This window comes from Monodelphis domestica, chromosome 2 (assembly GCF_027887165.1).
Source record: "Monodelphis domestica isolate mMonDom1 chromosome 2, mMonDom1.pri, whole genome shotgun sequence".
NCBI classification, from domain to species: domain Eukaryota; kingdom Metazoa; phylum Chordata; class Mammalia; order Didelphimorphia; family Didelphidae; genus Monodelphis; species Monodelphis domestica.
Genome location: NC_077228.1, coordinates 183,361,887 through 183,377,797, shown reverse-complemented (window position 1 = coordinate 183,377,797; position 15,911 = coordinate 183,361,887). Strand labels below are relative to the sequence as shown.

The 15,911-nt window shown below is 37.3% G+C and overlaps 1 protein-coding gene across 1 annotated transcript in view; it reads right to left on the bottom strand.

Annotated features, from left to right (window-relative positions):
* C2H17orf67 (chromosome 2 C17orf67 homolog) overlaps nt 1–12,420 on the bottom strand; it is a 50,454-nt gene extending 38,034 nt beyond the window's left edge. Inside the window, exon 1 of the mRNA XM_007481840.3 lies at nt 11,880–12,420. Within this exon, the coding sequence (XP_007481902.1) occupies nt 11,880–11,985 (106 nt within the window). The 5' untranslated portion in view covers nt 11,986–12,420. The remainder of the gene's footprint in view (nt 1–11,879) is intronic.
* Between the last annotated feature and the right edge of the window lie 3,491 nt (nt 12,421–15,911).

Genomic DNA, 15,911 nt, shown 5'->3' with positions numbered 1-15,911 from the left:
AATAAGCATACATTAAAGAATATGGATAAAACAATATTTTATTATCAATAGTATATCAGTAGTTTCCTTATAATATTTTTAGTTGCTCCAAGAGGAATTTACCTACTATTACAGATATGGATAGACTATATCTAGACAGAGTCATTAATGCAATGAGCCAATACGCCCAGCCCACACTCTATGCACTTCAATGACTATAGTATTTTCATTTTCATCATTTTCTTCTCCTTTCTTCCTATCCTGAAAGCATACTAGAATGGAAATCAGAAGAACTGCATTTGAGCCCTGATTCCATCACTACCCACTGGCCCATATGATCTTGGACAAGCCCCTTCTGTTGGACTACAGACATGTTCAGGCCTCCTTTATCTTTTTTCTTTTTTAACTCTTACCTTCCGTGTTGGAATCAATACTGTGTACTGGTTCCAAGGCAGAAGAGTGGTAAGGGCTAGGCAATGAGGGTTAAGTGACTTGCCCAGGGTCACACAGCTGGGAAGTGTCTGAGGCCAGATTGGAGCCCAGGACCTCCCATCTCTAGGCCTGACTCTCAATCCACTGATCCACCCAGCTGCCCCCAGGTCTCCCTTATTTTAATGAGACCTTTTCTCAACTCAAGCTTTTGTTCCATTTCCTTCCAATATTCACTAAACTCCATAAGAGGATAGCCTACACTGGCCTCCTCTAATTCCTCTCATTACCTATTCATGCACCAACTCTTTGTATACTGGCTTATTCCCATCCTGCTACAGAGACTACTCCCTCAAAGTTTACCAATGATGCCCTACAAATCAAGTCACAGAATCATACATTTAGAGTTGTAAGACATATCAAGTCCAACCCTCCCCTCATTTTGCAGATGAAGAAACTGAAGCAAAAAAAAAAAAACTGAAGCCCAAGGTCACACAGCTAATAAGGGTCTGAGACACCATGGAAATTCACATCTTCTGGACTCCGAGTTATTTTCTTGACCCATTCATTGCACCATCTAGGTGCATTACCTAGGCCTTTTCTGATAGCCTTTTCTTATCTCTTCTTCTCCTCTACCTGCTGCCTTTAATCTTAATAACCACTCTCTCTTTCCCAAAGCTTTCCCTTTATCTTCCCATATGGCACCTTCCTGTTTCTCTTCCACCTTACTGAATTCTCCTCTGGCTTCCTTATTGGTTCCTTTTGTGCCCCCTGCCCTCTAAGAAAGATTATTCACATTTATTTAACACTGATAGATATATACACACATGTGTAAGTGCTAAATAAATGTATGTTGATTGCTTATTAATTTATTGAGTAAGGGAATGGGACCACAAGGGGGTCCTTCTGAGTGGTGTATGAGGGCAGACATACCATGTTCTTTGGATACTTATCAGAAAAGACCACAATGTGGATAGTGAGGTGGTTCAGTGGATAGAGAGCCAGACTTGTAGAGCAAATCAAAAAATTTCACTCTGGAACTTCAACTCCCATCATGCAATTTCTCATCAAAGAGATCCCATCAATTACATTCACTTATAGAAAAAAGATCAGATTTGTTAGCTTGGTATTCAATACCTTCCATGATCTGGCTCCAAATTACCTTTCCATTTATAACTTCCATATATCTAAAACTTAAGCCATATTAATGACTATGCCCTGAACAAATCCTCTGCTTTCTTCCCTGAGTTCTTGGCCTTACATATTTTCCTCCCCTTGAATGCTTTTTTGCCTTTGATCTTCATTTGTTTTAAATCCTTCCTATCTCCAAGACCTAGGTTAAATGTGACCTCCTCCATGAATCTTTCCCTGATACCCCCAGTTAAAATCCTTTTCTTGTTTCCCCATCATCCTATACTACTTGGTCTGTACCTTTTATATATAACAGAAATGATCAGGAGAACATCCAAATGATTTGATGGGTGCCCTCAACTATCAGTTGAAATTATAGAGCAGGGACCTTCTTATACACTAAAGCACAATCTCTGGAACTGATGGAGCTTGCCCCCTTGTTAAGGGATATTTGCCTTTCTAGAAGGACTCAACAAGCTACTCTAATTGATCCCCATTGGCAAGAGTTGGGATGGAGATGATTGGTGACTTATAAGAAGGATGGATTCCTGGCTAGTGTTAGATAATTTTAGTGTATTGACTTAAAATCTTAATAATTGGTCATCAGGGATGATTCCCAAATAATAAAATACCCAAGTCAGCTGGGAATTATGGAGATTTAATTAATATAGAGAGAAGGAATTAAGGAAAAGCGAGAGAGAGAAAATTAATTTAAACTGCTCTGGCTCAGGCTGAGCCAGGCAGTAGTTAAAGATCTTGGCCAAAGTGGCCTCCCTGAGCCTAAGGGAAAGGGAGTCAGTCTTATCAGTCATGATGAGACCATCTCCAAGCTGGGTTCCAGTCCTGCACTGAAATCAATCTCCTGAACTGAGTTCTGTACTCTGAACTGACTTTTAGCCTCCTTTTAAAGAGAATTTTCTCTTATGTCACCTCCCCTAATTTTTTACAGCTACCAATCACAGTAGACGCTTTTTCCAGGACTGCCCATTCTTTAGTTCTCACCACTCTTTAGTTCTCACCTTCTCTGGTTAGATTATATCTTTTGAGTACTTCACACTCCTTTGTCAAGCTTGCCTTTTGTAAGTTACTTGACCTTTTTGTGATTAATTTAACCTTTATAGGTACTTTACACCTTTTTGTATTAGATCTAAAAATAGACAGCTTAAAGTTCTAGCTTCACTATAAGGTATGAGTTAAGTACCTTCATTGTTCAATCAGGAGTTTACAACTTTATCTTCCTCTAAAGTATGGGTGGAGTAATGTAAAGTTCCCAAGACATTCCTGATTCTTGTTAGACCAAATATCTCCATTGTTACAATAAGGAAACAGCTAAATCAAATCTTCTAAAGTACAGTCTGAGTAGTTTTTAAGATTCACACTAGCAACACTGCCCTACTAGCTGTTTGTTGCACAGGACGCAGTGCTTTTTTACTGACTATAAGCCCATGTCTGAAATGTTCTCCCTCCTCACCTCTATGCCTTCCTGTCTTCCCTGCTTTCTTTCATGATTCATCTCAAAACTCGCCTTCTACAAAAGATCTTTCATCACCCCCTCTCACCAACCACTGGTGACTTTTCTCTGAGATTACATTCCATTTACCCTGTATATTGTGTTTGTTGTTATATTGTTTATATGTTGTTTCCCCTATTAGAATGTCAGCTTCTTGAGGGCAAGAACTGGTTTTGCTCTTTTTTTTTTTAACAATGAGCACAAAGAACTTAATGAATGCTTGCTGACTATTAGGAGGAGTTATCCTCTTGTAGTCTGTAATAGAAGTGAGGAGAAATAGCTCAGTTATCTGAGATTTTCCAGAATTTTCTCATCTAGATTCCTAGATGAGGATCAAGGTAAGGGAAGATTTCTTTCTCTTCCCCAACTTTCCATCTAGCTAATTAAGCAGCTAGGTGATACAGTGGATAGAGAACTGGGCTGAGAATCAAGAAAATTCACCTTCCTAAGTTCAAATCTGGCCCGACACTTATTAGCTATGTGATCTTGGGCAAGTCACCTAATCTCTGTCTGCCTCGGTTTTCTCATCTGTAAAGTGAGGATAATATCAGCATTTAACCTCCCAGAGTTGTTGTGAGGATCAAATCAGATAATAATTGTAAAGTGCTTAGTGTAGTGCCTGGCACAAATAATACCATAAATTTGAGCTATTAATATTAATAATCATCATCATAATCACTATTATAATCCCTAGCAATGGCAGCTTTCTGCATATAGCACTGAAACTGGACCACAAATCCCAGACTGCTTTTCTTCTGCTTATTCCCTTTATTGAGTGATGATCAGTGACTAATAATCCTGAGAAATGGACATTTCCAGCTTTAGTGGTTACTCTGTGGGTTGAAAGTTCTTGTGTTTAGAATTGACCATTAGTGAACCTGATGGAAGAGATTTAGATAACACATAAGGATATGTTCAATAAAATCATACTGTAATAGACAGATTAAAAGAGAGTCATACCCTGGAGTTGTTCAAACAGTCCAAATCCAAAGTGAATAAAAAACATCCACTCAGAAGACAGTCTTTACTACTATTCACTGTATTTTTCTCCCTAGTACCTAACACAATGCCTACTCCATAACAGGTGTTTAGTAAATTTCTGCTTATCAGATTATCACATTTCTGGTAAATGGAGTCTAATAGATCATATGAGATTTGAGAATTCCTCTATTTGCTCATAAATGTCTCTGAGGCTTTTACATCTTTATTTTTAATTAAAATCAGTTTCTGTCTTAGAATCCATGCAAAGTATCTGTTCCAAGGTAGAAGAATGGAAAGAACTAGGAAATGGGAATTAAGTGACTTGCTCAGAGTCACAAAGATAGGAAGTGTCTGAGATCAGATTTGAACCCATCTCTAGTTAGGTCAGGTTCTCTTATCTACTGAGCCACCTGGCTGCCTAGAGTCCTTTACATCTTAAGCATTATTCTCATAAGAGTGAAATGAAATTTGTTCCATACCTATATTATATATTGAGTAGGGAGAGGACCCTACTTTAGAAGGAAACAAACATAATCCAAACCTAAGTTTGTTTCAGAGATTTTACAAGATTTATTCTGGGGGAAGGCTAGAATGGGAAACAGAGTCAGAGAGAGAGGAACCTGACTCCCCTGGGGATGGGAGATGAGGATTAAACATGGATCTTTTTGAACCTGATAGGGGCTCTCTGGATCAATAGTTCTATATAACACTATATTCCATGCATTGTGGTTGAAGGGTAGGAGCAGTGTGGAGATGAGGAGAGAAAGCAAACCCACCAACTACCTCTTACACTGTCCATCCTTAATAAAAGCCAGCACATTACTGGCCAAGAGCCAGGCTTGGATTCAGAAAGACATAGATTCAAATTCTTCAACACATACTGATTGTTATTTTTATTAAGTATAAGTATATTGTGACTAAGTATATTTAAGTGACTAAGCAAATCACCTAAACTCTCGATGCCCCAAACAACTCTCCTCCCTGCTCTGATAGGTTTTTAGAGGCACCTTCCTCATAAACTCTTTCCTATACCAGAGAAATCATAGGTCCAGGACGATTCTCCCTTCTCTCCTTTTAGCTGAATGTTAAACTCCTTTTCAAGGCAGAGACTGACTGAGTCATCAGAAAGAAACTTCATCCCAGATGCCCTCAATATGTGGGAAGAGTTTTCTCAGATTTTATAGAGATGGGAAAGTAGGCATATGGTCACTAGAGCTATTGTTATTATTTCAGTTGCCTTTTTTGGGTAATGATAACATCTGTGATTTTTTCCCAAGTATTTGGCATATTCCTCTCTTTCAGATGGGTTGAGAATTTAATACCTCAACAACCCCTAAACTGTATCATCTCCAACATGGATCTGACTCTAAATACCTGGTCTGGTCCAGGAGCCCTTTTCATCTTTGTTTTCTTTAGTGATATTCCTGTTTTTCCCAATAATACTTTGGGGACTGTGATATTAAAATTCAATTGTGCTGTCTCCACTGTCACTGAAGGAATAAAAGTTTGTTATAAAAATCTAAACAGATATTTTCCATTTTCCTACAGTTAAACACAATTAGGATGATCTGGCTTGAAGCTGTTGACAAGCTTTCTATATTTTTCTAACCACTACTTCTCACTGTTTTATTCAGTCATATTAATCATAACCTTACACCATTATCCTCCCTCAGTTGTTGTTTTTTTTTTTGTTTAGTTTTTAGGTTCTTTTTAAAAATATCTTTCCATGGTTACATGATTCATATTGTCTCCCTCCCCTCTTGCCTCCCCCATCCCAGAGTTGACAAGCAATTCCATTGGATTATACATGTATTATCACTCAAAATCTGTTACCATGTTATTCACTTTTGTAAGAAAATCATCTTATAAGACCAAAACCCCAAAATCATATACTCAAATAAACAAGTGATAAATCATATGCTTCCATTTACAGTCTTACTCCAACAATTCTTTCTCTGGAGGTGGATAGAATTCTTTGTCATAAGTTCCTCAGGATAGTCCTGGATCATTGTATTACTGTTAGTCTATTACATTTAATCATCCCAAAATGTTTCAGTTTCTGTGTATAATATTCTCCTGGTTCTGCTTATTTCACCCCACATCAGTTCCTATAGGTCTTTGCAGTTGTTTTTTTTTTTTTAAATAAAAACCCTTACTTTCTGTCTTGGAATCAATACTATGTATTAGTCCCAAGGCAGAAGAGTGGTATGGGCTAGGCAATGGGGGTTAAGTGATTTGCCCAGGGTCACACAGCTGGGACGCGTCTAAGGTCACATTTGAACCCAGGACCTCCCGTCTTTAGGCCTGACTCTCAATCCACTGAGCTACCCAGCTGCCCCCAAGTCTTTGCAGTTCCTAAAGAAATCATCTGCTTCAGCATTCCTTATATCACAATAGTATTCTATCACCATCATATACCACAACTCAACCATTCTCCAATTGAGGGGCATCCACTCAATTTCCATTTTTTACACCACAAAAAGCTCATCTTTGTACAAACAAGACCATCCCTACTTTTTAAAAATCTCTTTGGGATACAGACCTAGTAATGGTATTGATGGGAAAAAAAAAGACATGCGTTCTCTTAAAGTCCTTTGGGCATAATTCCAAATTGCCTTCCAGAATGATTGGATCAGTTCACAATTCCACCAGCAATGCATTTAGTGTCCCAATTTTGCCACACCCTCTCCAACATTTATTATTGTCCTTTACCATCACACTGGTCAATATGTTAGGTATAAGGCGGCACCTCAGAGTTGTTTTGATTCGCATTTCTCTAATCAGGAGGGATTTAGAACATTTTTTCATATGATTATTGAAAGCTTTGATCCCTTCCTTTGAAAACTGCCTATTCATATCCCTTGCCCATTTGTCAATTGGAGAATGACTTGGTTTATCATAAATTTGACTTAATTCTTTATATATTTGAGAAGTTAGACTTTTACCAGAGAAATTTACTATAAAAAAAATTTTTCCCAGTTGTTACTTCCCTTCTAATCTTGGTTGCATTGGTTTTGTTTGTACAAAAACTTTTTAATTTAATATAACCAAAATTATTCATTTTACATCTTGTAATGTTCTCTGTCTCTTATTCAGTCTTAAATTCTTCCCTTCTCCATAAATCTGATAAGTAAGCTATTCTATTTTCACCTAAATTGCTTATAATATCATTCTTTATGCTTGAGTCATATACCCATTTTGAATTTATCTTGGTATAGGGTGTGAGATGTTGGTCAAAACCTAATTTTTGCCATACCACTTTCCAATTTTCCCAGCAGTTTTTTTCTTATCCCAAAAGCTGGGATCTTTGTGTTTGTCAAACACTAGGTTGCTGAGGTTATTTACCCCAGTCTATTCCACTGATCACTCCCTTCTATCTCTTCACCAGTACAAGATTATTTTGATGATCATTGCTTTATAGTACAGTTTAAGATCTGGTACTGCTAGGCCACCATCCATTAGTTTGGTTTTTTCATTAGTTTAGTTGATATTCTTGATCTTTTGTTTTTCCAGATGAATTTTATTATTTTTTTCTAGTTCTATAAAATGGTTTTTTGGTAGTTTGATAGTATAGCACTGAGCAATTAATTAATTTGGATAGGATTGTCGTTTTTATTATATTAGCTTGGTCTACTCATGAAAAATTATTTTTCCAGTTGTTTAGATCTAGCTTTATTTGTGTGAAAAGTGTTTTGTGATTGTATTCGTGTAATTCCTGTGTTTGTCCTGACAGATGGTTTCCCAAATATTTTATATTATCTAGAGTGATTTTAAAAGGAGTTTCTCTTTCTAATTCTTGCTGCTGATTTTTATTGGAGATATATATAAATACTGATGAATTATGAGGGTTTATTTTGTATCCTGCAACTTTGCTAAAGTTATTAATTATTTAAGGAGATCAAGTTTTTGCTGGATCGGGCAATAGCATAGCTCTTTTGGCCTCCTCATTGTGGCATATGATATATACAAAACCTTATATCCCTAGAAAAAAGTAGAATCTATATAGAGAATCTATGTAGATATAAATGTCCTATTTTCCAATTTTCAACATCAAGAACTTATTTAATTTTTTTTATTTTAGTAAAATATAAACTTTTATTAGAAAGGCTTGTTTGTATAGGTTGTATTGTAACTATTTTCACTTTATCTCATGTCTTCACATTTTTATCCTTTCTTCTAATTTGGTAATGATTTTGAGACTTGCTCTAACAAGTTAATGGTCTAACTGCACAAAGATTCATGTATGATTTTCATGCCAATAACAAATCATTTCCTACATGTTAAAATATGCTTAATTTCTTATGATTTTGTCAGCATTCATAATGTTCACCTCTCCACTCTCTTCTTTTTTTTTAAACCCTTACTGTTTAAACCCTACAATTAGAATTGATACTTATTATTAGTTCCAAAGCAAAAGAGAGGTAAGGGCTAGGCAATTGGCAGTAAGTGACTTGTTTACCACAGAGCTAGGGAGTGCCTGAGGTTTTATTTGAACCCAGGGCCTCCCATCTCCAGGTCTATCTCTCTATCTACTACCCCCTTCTTTAAATAAATGTATTCATGATATATGGGAATGAAGCTTCTAAGGATTCTACAACTTTCAGGGCTCTTTTGTTTCTTAATCTTGAACCTTATTTTCTGATACAAGTTTTGCCATTCTTCTCTCCTCCTTGTTTTAAGTCACTGAATATTAAAGTAAGTTAAAGCTGGCTTCAGTCATTCAGTCTGTCAATAAGCATTTATTAAGGGCCTACTATGTGCCAGGCACAGTGCTTAGCACTGAGGATACAAAAAAAAAAAAAGCAAAAGATATTCACTGATCTCAAGGAACTCACAGACAAATGAGGAAGACAACATGTAAATGACTATGAACAAACAAGCTATTCACAAGATAAACAGGAACTAATCAACAGAGGGAAGATATTACAATTAAAGGGGATTTGTAGAAGAGAACATTTTTTTCTGGGGCCTTGAAGGAAGCCAAGAGACAGATTAAGTGAGAGAACATTTCAGGCACAGTCATTCCAGGAGATAACAAGTCAGAAACACTCCAGCAATGCTCTAAACAAAGTTGCTAGTCTTTCATTTTCAAAGAGGGCCAATCACATCACAGGTTGGTGTCTTGACTTGTCTATAAATTGGGTTAAGTGAGGTTGAGTTGCACACAGTTGTCATCCTCATTCTTCCTAGTTCATCAAAATCCAGTGGCAAGACAAAAGTCAAGACAACTGACAATGGCCAGGATGCAGCAGGTGAACTTGGTATCTTCAATGTCTGACCAAGCTCTAAGCACTCCATGGTACCTACTTCAGCCACCTTCATGGCCATTTAACAAATTATTCTCAACCACTCACTCCACTGGAGAAAGTCTTCACATGCTCAGAACAGACATATTTCTAAATCCACATTCAAGTTTGAGGTCTGTTGGTTAAACAAAGTACAGGCGAAGAGAAAGAAAAATAAAAGGGGAAGGATGATACTGATAACTAGAAGAAGTAATGACAAAGAGAAAAAAATAGAAATAACTTTAACTTAGAAGGCCCTAGCAAATTCTTCAAGAACTTCTTCCTCACTCTCTGGAATAGATGAGAGGCAAAAATGTTCAGTGTTAAGAGCACTGAATTTGTTTATTTTTTTTATCTTTCAATATTTTCTTTTTCTTTTTTTTTAGCCTTTCCCTCCTGTCTTAAAATCAATACTGTGTATTCGTTCCAAGGCAGAAGAGTGATAAGGGCTAGGCAATGGGGGTCAAGTGACTTGCCCAGGGTCACATGTGAAGCCATATTTGATCCCTGGACCTATCTCTAAGCCTAGCTCTCAATCCACTGAGCCACCTAACTGCCCCGCAATATTTTATTTTCCCAATTACATGTGAAAACAATTCTTAACATTAATTTTCTCAAATTTCAAGTTCCAATTCTCTCCCTCTTTTTCTCTTCTCACCATTTCCCTGAGATACAAGCAATTTGATATAGATTACACATATGATATCAAGCAAAATCTATTTCTAATTTGGTCATGTTGTATGAAAGAAATATATATTTTTTTTAAAAAACAAAGAAAATAAAGTGAAAAAATAGAATGATCCAATCTACATTCAGCCATCATCAATTCTTCCTCTGGAGATGGAGTGCATTTTTCATCATTAGCCCTTCAAAATTGTTATGGCTCATCATTTTGCTTAAAATAGCTGTTATTCACAATTGATCATAGTACAATAGTGCTGTTACTGTGCATAATGTTCTCTTGGTTCTGCTCACTTCACTTTACATCAGTTCATGTGAGTCTTTCCCAGCTTCTCTGAAATTTTCCTGCTCATCATTTCTTATAGGACAACAGTATTCCATTATAAGCATATGCCCCAACTTGTGTAACCATTTCCCAACTGATGGACATCCTCTCAATTTCCAATTCTTTGTCATTACAAAAAGATCTGCTATAAATATTTTTGTACAAATAGGCTCTTTTCTCTTTTTTAAATCTCTTTGGTGATTCAGATCTAGTAGTGATATTGCTGGATCAAAGAGTAGACACAATTTTACAGTGTGTATAGTGGGCATACTTCCAAACGAAAAGCCCTGTATTTAGAGATGAAGGATGTGAGTTCAAGGACCGATTCTGGCATCTACCACCTGTGTGACCTTGTGTGAGTTCTGCTTTTCTCATCTATAAAACTAAGCAATTGGATTAGATGGCCTCAAAGGGCCCTTTCCTCTCTTTATCTGCATAAGACCTTAAGTTGATTTATGAGTAATTTTCTTCTCTGGGCCTGCTTTCAAGAGCTCATCATGACCAATCAAGGAAGTCCGATGAAATGATGTCTCTTGTTATCTTTGGATTCACAATTAAAAATGATTCATCCAGATCTTTGGATTCACAATTAAAAATGATTCATCCAGGTCTTTTATTTATCTCTCCCAGGAGAAGCTGTAAACTATCCTGTATAGACTATTTATACAGAGTTTTTAGCATGTTTCTACCCCTTTAGAATGTTAGCTCCCTTGAGATCAGGGACTGTCTTTTGTGTTTCTCTGTATCCCAGTGATTAACAAAGATCCTCGCACAGAGCAGGAACTTAATAAATTCTTACTGAATAACTGACTGATTGATCATCCTTCTATTTAACTATAACTTCTGGTTTCTAACTTCCTTTATAGCATGGATGTCAAGATTGATATGATTCCTTTCTTTCAATAATATATTGATGCATTGGAATACTGAAGTAATGACAGTCAGACAGATGGATAGACAGAGAGACAGATAGCAGACAGATGGATAGATAGATAAATCTCACATTTAGAATACCAACACTTAAGTTAATGTATATAGAAATAGAACACCTAAAAACTATATATGATCCTTAATACCATCTGCCTACTTTACTACGTTTCCAAGACTAAAAACTATTATACATTTTTCTTTGTTTCTTAAATTTTCTTAGCCAAAAAAATTCATCCCATAGTGGCCAACCTCCTGATGATAAACTGTTCTGTATTAAGCTAAGCTAGTCTAAGCATAGTTTGTTAGCTGGACTCTGCTCAGAAGCTTATCCAGATTAATAGCATGTGATAGCTGTTGGGAACCTAAGGTTACCTTCATACCATGATGATACTTTGAGATGTGTGTGTGTGTGTGTGTGTGTGTGTGTGTGGGTGTGGGTGTGAGTGTGTGTTTGACACAGGATCTAGCAGGGATCCTTACAAGAAGCCTGTGAGCAGAGCAGTGGGACACAGCAAAGGATGGAACTCTCAGTTTGGGATTGTGCAAAAAGATAGAAGATGAGAAGGAGACAAGCTAAAATCCAAACTGGAACTCAGAAGCCATGGATTCTAGCACAGAGCTTAGTTACCTGATCCAGAACTGCAATCATTGAATTTCTGGCATCTATAACCTTCTAAGAAACTGGAAGCTAGCACATCAGCAACCTGCACATCAGCAACAGCAAGGAACAGCATTCAGACCTCAGAGAAGACAGAACTAAGCAGAGCCTACCCATCCAAGTTTACAGAAAGGAGCAGAATCTGGTCTTATAACAAAGTTCCAAAGCAGAAACTATTATGAGCAAACAGAAGAAAATGCCAAATACAATGAAAAGATATTATGGATTAAGAGAAGCTCAAGAAAAAAATGCAGAAGAGAGTAACCTCACATGAATTCAAGTCAAAACCCCAGAAGGAAAAATTGTTCTCTACAAAAACTACAAGAATTGCTGAAAAAATAAAGCAAAAAGTTGTGTTGGGTTTTTTTAATGATGAATGGTGGGAAAGCCCATCCCCCACCATAAAAGGAAGAGCTGGAATCTGAATACAGTATGAACCATGCAATTCTTCACTTTTATCACCTACATGAATTTTTCTCTAAAGTACATAATATGGTAATATCTATATAACCCAGGTTGAATTGCTAGCCAGCTCTGGGAGTAGAGAGACAAGGGGAAAGGAAGACAATATGAATCATATAACTTCAGAAAACTTATATGGAAATTTGTTATTATATATAATTAGTAAAAAAAAGTAAACTAAAATAAAAAATAAAGTATACAATATGTCTTGCTTTACAACATGACCAATAGGGAAATATGTATAATATGATATAGATATATATATATGACCTATATCATATTACGTGCCTTCTTGGGGAAGGAGGAGGGATGGAAGAAAGAGAGGAAAAAAGAATGAAACATGGATTTTGGGACATAGTGAATGTGAGGATGTTTCCCTTGTATAAGAATATTTATTATAATTTATTACATATTTATAATAAATAATATAGTATATTGTTATCATATTACATTTTATATTATGCTAGATATAATAACAGATTAAAATAAATGGTCATTCAAAAAATGTAATTAGAACTCATGAGGAAAAAATTGGAAGCAGAACTAACACAAATTAATAGTAGACTCCCTGAAAAATAGAATGGAACCAACAGATTTTAAGGATTCTAAGAGATAATAAATTCAAAATATTGAGGGGGAAATATAAGGTATTTACTATCAACAACTGACCTGCAAAAAGGCCAAGATGAATTCATTTAAGACTCTGGACTCCCTGAAAACTATAATCAAACAATAAACAAACAATAAACATTTCTTCTCTTCCTTCTCCTCCTTCTTTTTCTCCTTCTTCTTTTTTGAACTAGATTATGAAGATGGGATTAATTCTCCTTTGTCTACTTTTTGATTGAAACAACACTGGCTTGAACTAGGTAGAGGAGCTCACAAACCACTTGGTGAATTCACACCCTACTTAAGTAGTACTAGGTAAAAAGCCAATAAGATACTTGGGCAGTTCTACCCTTTTTTCTAACTCAAACAGCCAGAAACTTTTGAATTCTTTTAAGAGTTCACAAACTCAGAAACATGTGAATCCAAAGGTGACAACTCAGAAACCTGTGAATCATAGGAGAGAGAGTTAACACCTTTAAAGGTGAGAAGTCAGTCCCATAGACACTGCTCCTGGGCAGTGCTGGACAATTTGGAAACTGTGGTTGGCCCCTGTGAAAAGGGGCAGGGACAGGAAACCACCATAAAAGCACAAAATCCTTTGGCTGGGGCAGTCTCATGAAGTTGAGTCTCCTGGAGAATGTCTCCTGGAGATAGTCTTTGAGGAAACTTCACTGGAGACTGTGGCATGGATCATGACTTCAACTTAGACTATGACTCCTGGACTATTTTGTTGGATGAGGGAAAAGGCTGACTCCCTTCCTAGTTTCCTAAAAGACTATCTTCCATTTTGGAGAAGACCATGTGGTTATTCACTACAGGCCCTCCTGGCTGAGGACTAGTATAGATATTTTCTCTAAACTCTTTCACATTTCTCTACTTTATTGTTTCCCCCTCTATTTTGGTAAATAAACTTCTCGTGAGATATAATAATTTTGGTGACCTCGTTATTTCATATAAATCCAACCATTAAATTTAACCCTTACACATGGGTGGACATTTGAATTCCCAAATTCCTTGAAATAATTTCACAGCCCCACAGCCAGAGCTGTGCTGATGCCAGTTTTAAGTGTAACAAAAGTCAATTGTTAAATTTTCTGTGAGAATATTTACACCCTAATGCTTGATTTATTGTTTTTTTATTATCTAGATTTAAATATGAATAATGCAGATTAAATATATAAAAATGTGTTAGCATGCATTCCATCTACCCCCAGCCCTGATGTTAAACATTTACCATCATTACCCCAATATTTCTCTATAAATACCACTTGAGCTCAGGAGTTCAGGAGAAGAGATAAGTGTTCAATCACCAGATTGAAGGCTTAGTAATAGAAAGCTAAAAAGGATAATAATGATAATAATAGTAATAACTTGTATTTATATAACAATTTAAGGTTTGTGAAAAAAGGGCTTTATATCGATTATCTCATATAAGTCTCACAACATACCTTGACTAAGGCGGGCTATCTCCCACTCACTGCCCAAGGAGACTTTAGCCCACCTATACCATAAAGGTTAAGACTCAATCGTAAAACAGATAAGGGCTTCTTGTGGTTCAGTCATTTCAATCATGATGGACCCTTCATGACCCCATCTGGGGTTTTCTTGGCAAAGATACCAGAGTGGTTTGCCATTTCCTTCTCCAACTCATTCTACAAATGAGGAAACTGAGGCAAACAGGATTAAGTCACAAAGTTAATGTGTCAGAGGCTAGGAGACTCCATCTACTGTACCACCTAGCTGCCCCTGAGGTTTAGGTCCTCATTAAAACTTCCAGGTAGAGAAAGTACAATGTTCTCTGCCTCCTCTCCTCTTCCCATCCTCATGAAATGCCCTAAGGGCAAGACTTGAAAAAATTCATTCAAAGTTGCAAGTGGACCCTGAGGCTTACAAGGATTCTACCTCTCAGGAATATTTGTACTGTAAGAAGCAAGGACTTAAAATGGTCAGACCATTTAGAGCAGCAGTGATGGCAAACCTACAGCATGGGGGCCAAAGATGGCACACAGAGCACTCTCTGGGGGCACAGGACTGCCTCCACCCCCCACAGAGTTAGTTACTAGAAAGGTTGAGGGACTCAGGTAAAGCTGTTCTCCTCCCCCTCTCCTGAGGACTTTTTTTCCCATCCCCCTCTGCCCAGCAGCCAATGAGAGCTCGAAAGGGGTAAAAGTGGTCAGCTCACAGGCAACAGAGCTGGAGAGGAGCAGAGAGCTTGGGCCACTCCTCTCCTCCTCTCTACTTGCTGAGGACATTCCTCACTTTGCCCACCCCTCTACCCAGTAGCCCAATGGGAGTGCTTCCTCCCTCCCCTATGTGGGATAAAGGGGAAACAAAGCACCCCTGGCATTTGGTCTCTGGTGAGAGTTGAGCACAGCACTTGGATGGGGGAGGAGGGTGTGAGGGCAGGGCCTGGCATTCCATCTCTAAAAGGTTCACCATCATTGATTTAGAGCAATGGGAATTTTCCTAAATATGACATTAGGGATAGGAGGAGTTCCATTCTTTGTGATTTAAGACAAGTTACTCTCATAAGTTTGAGTTTCATCTGCAAAGGACTTGATCAATACTTTTAAGGTCCCTTTCAAGCCCTAAATCTGTGAGTTTCTAAGCCAAAGAAATGACTCTCTAGTGGCAGAATTTCTGGCATCAGCAAGTGAAGAAGGGATGGCATTTTGTCAGGACAAGGGAAGTCTTCATACCACCTCTGAAATCCCATCTCAGCTGCCACCTGATCCATTATTCAAAAGCAATTGGTAGGGTTGCTAGCATTGCAATGACAACATCATGAGCCACATTTGACTGCCAGTCTGAACACTTCCAAGCCACAGCTCAGTGTGATTTAGGGAAGGTTGTGATTTGATAATCAGTATTTCCATATCTGAAGCATCACAGTCATGGCTGATCATAGGGCTTCCTGTAAACGCATGTCCT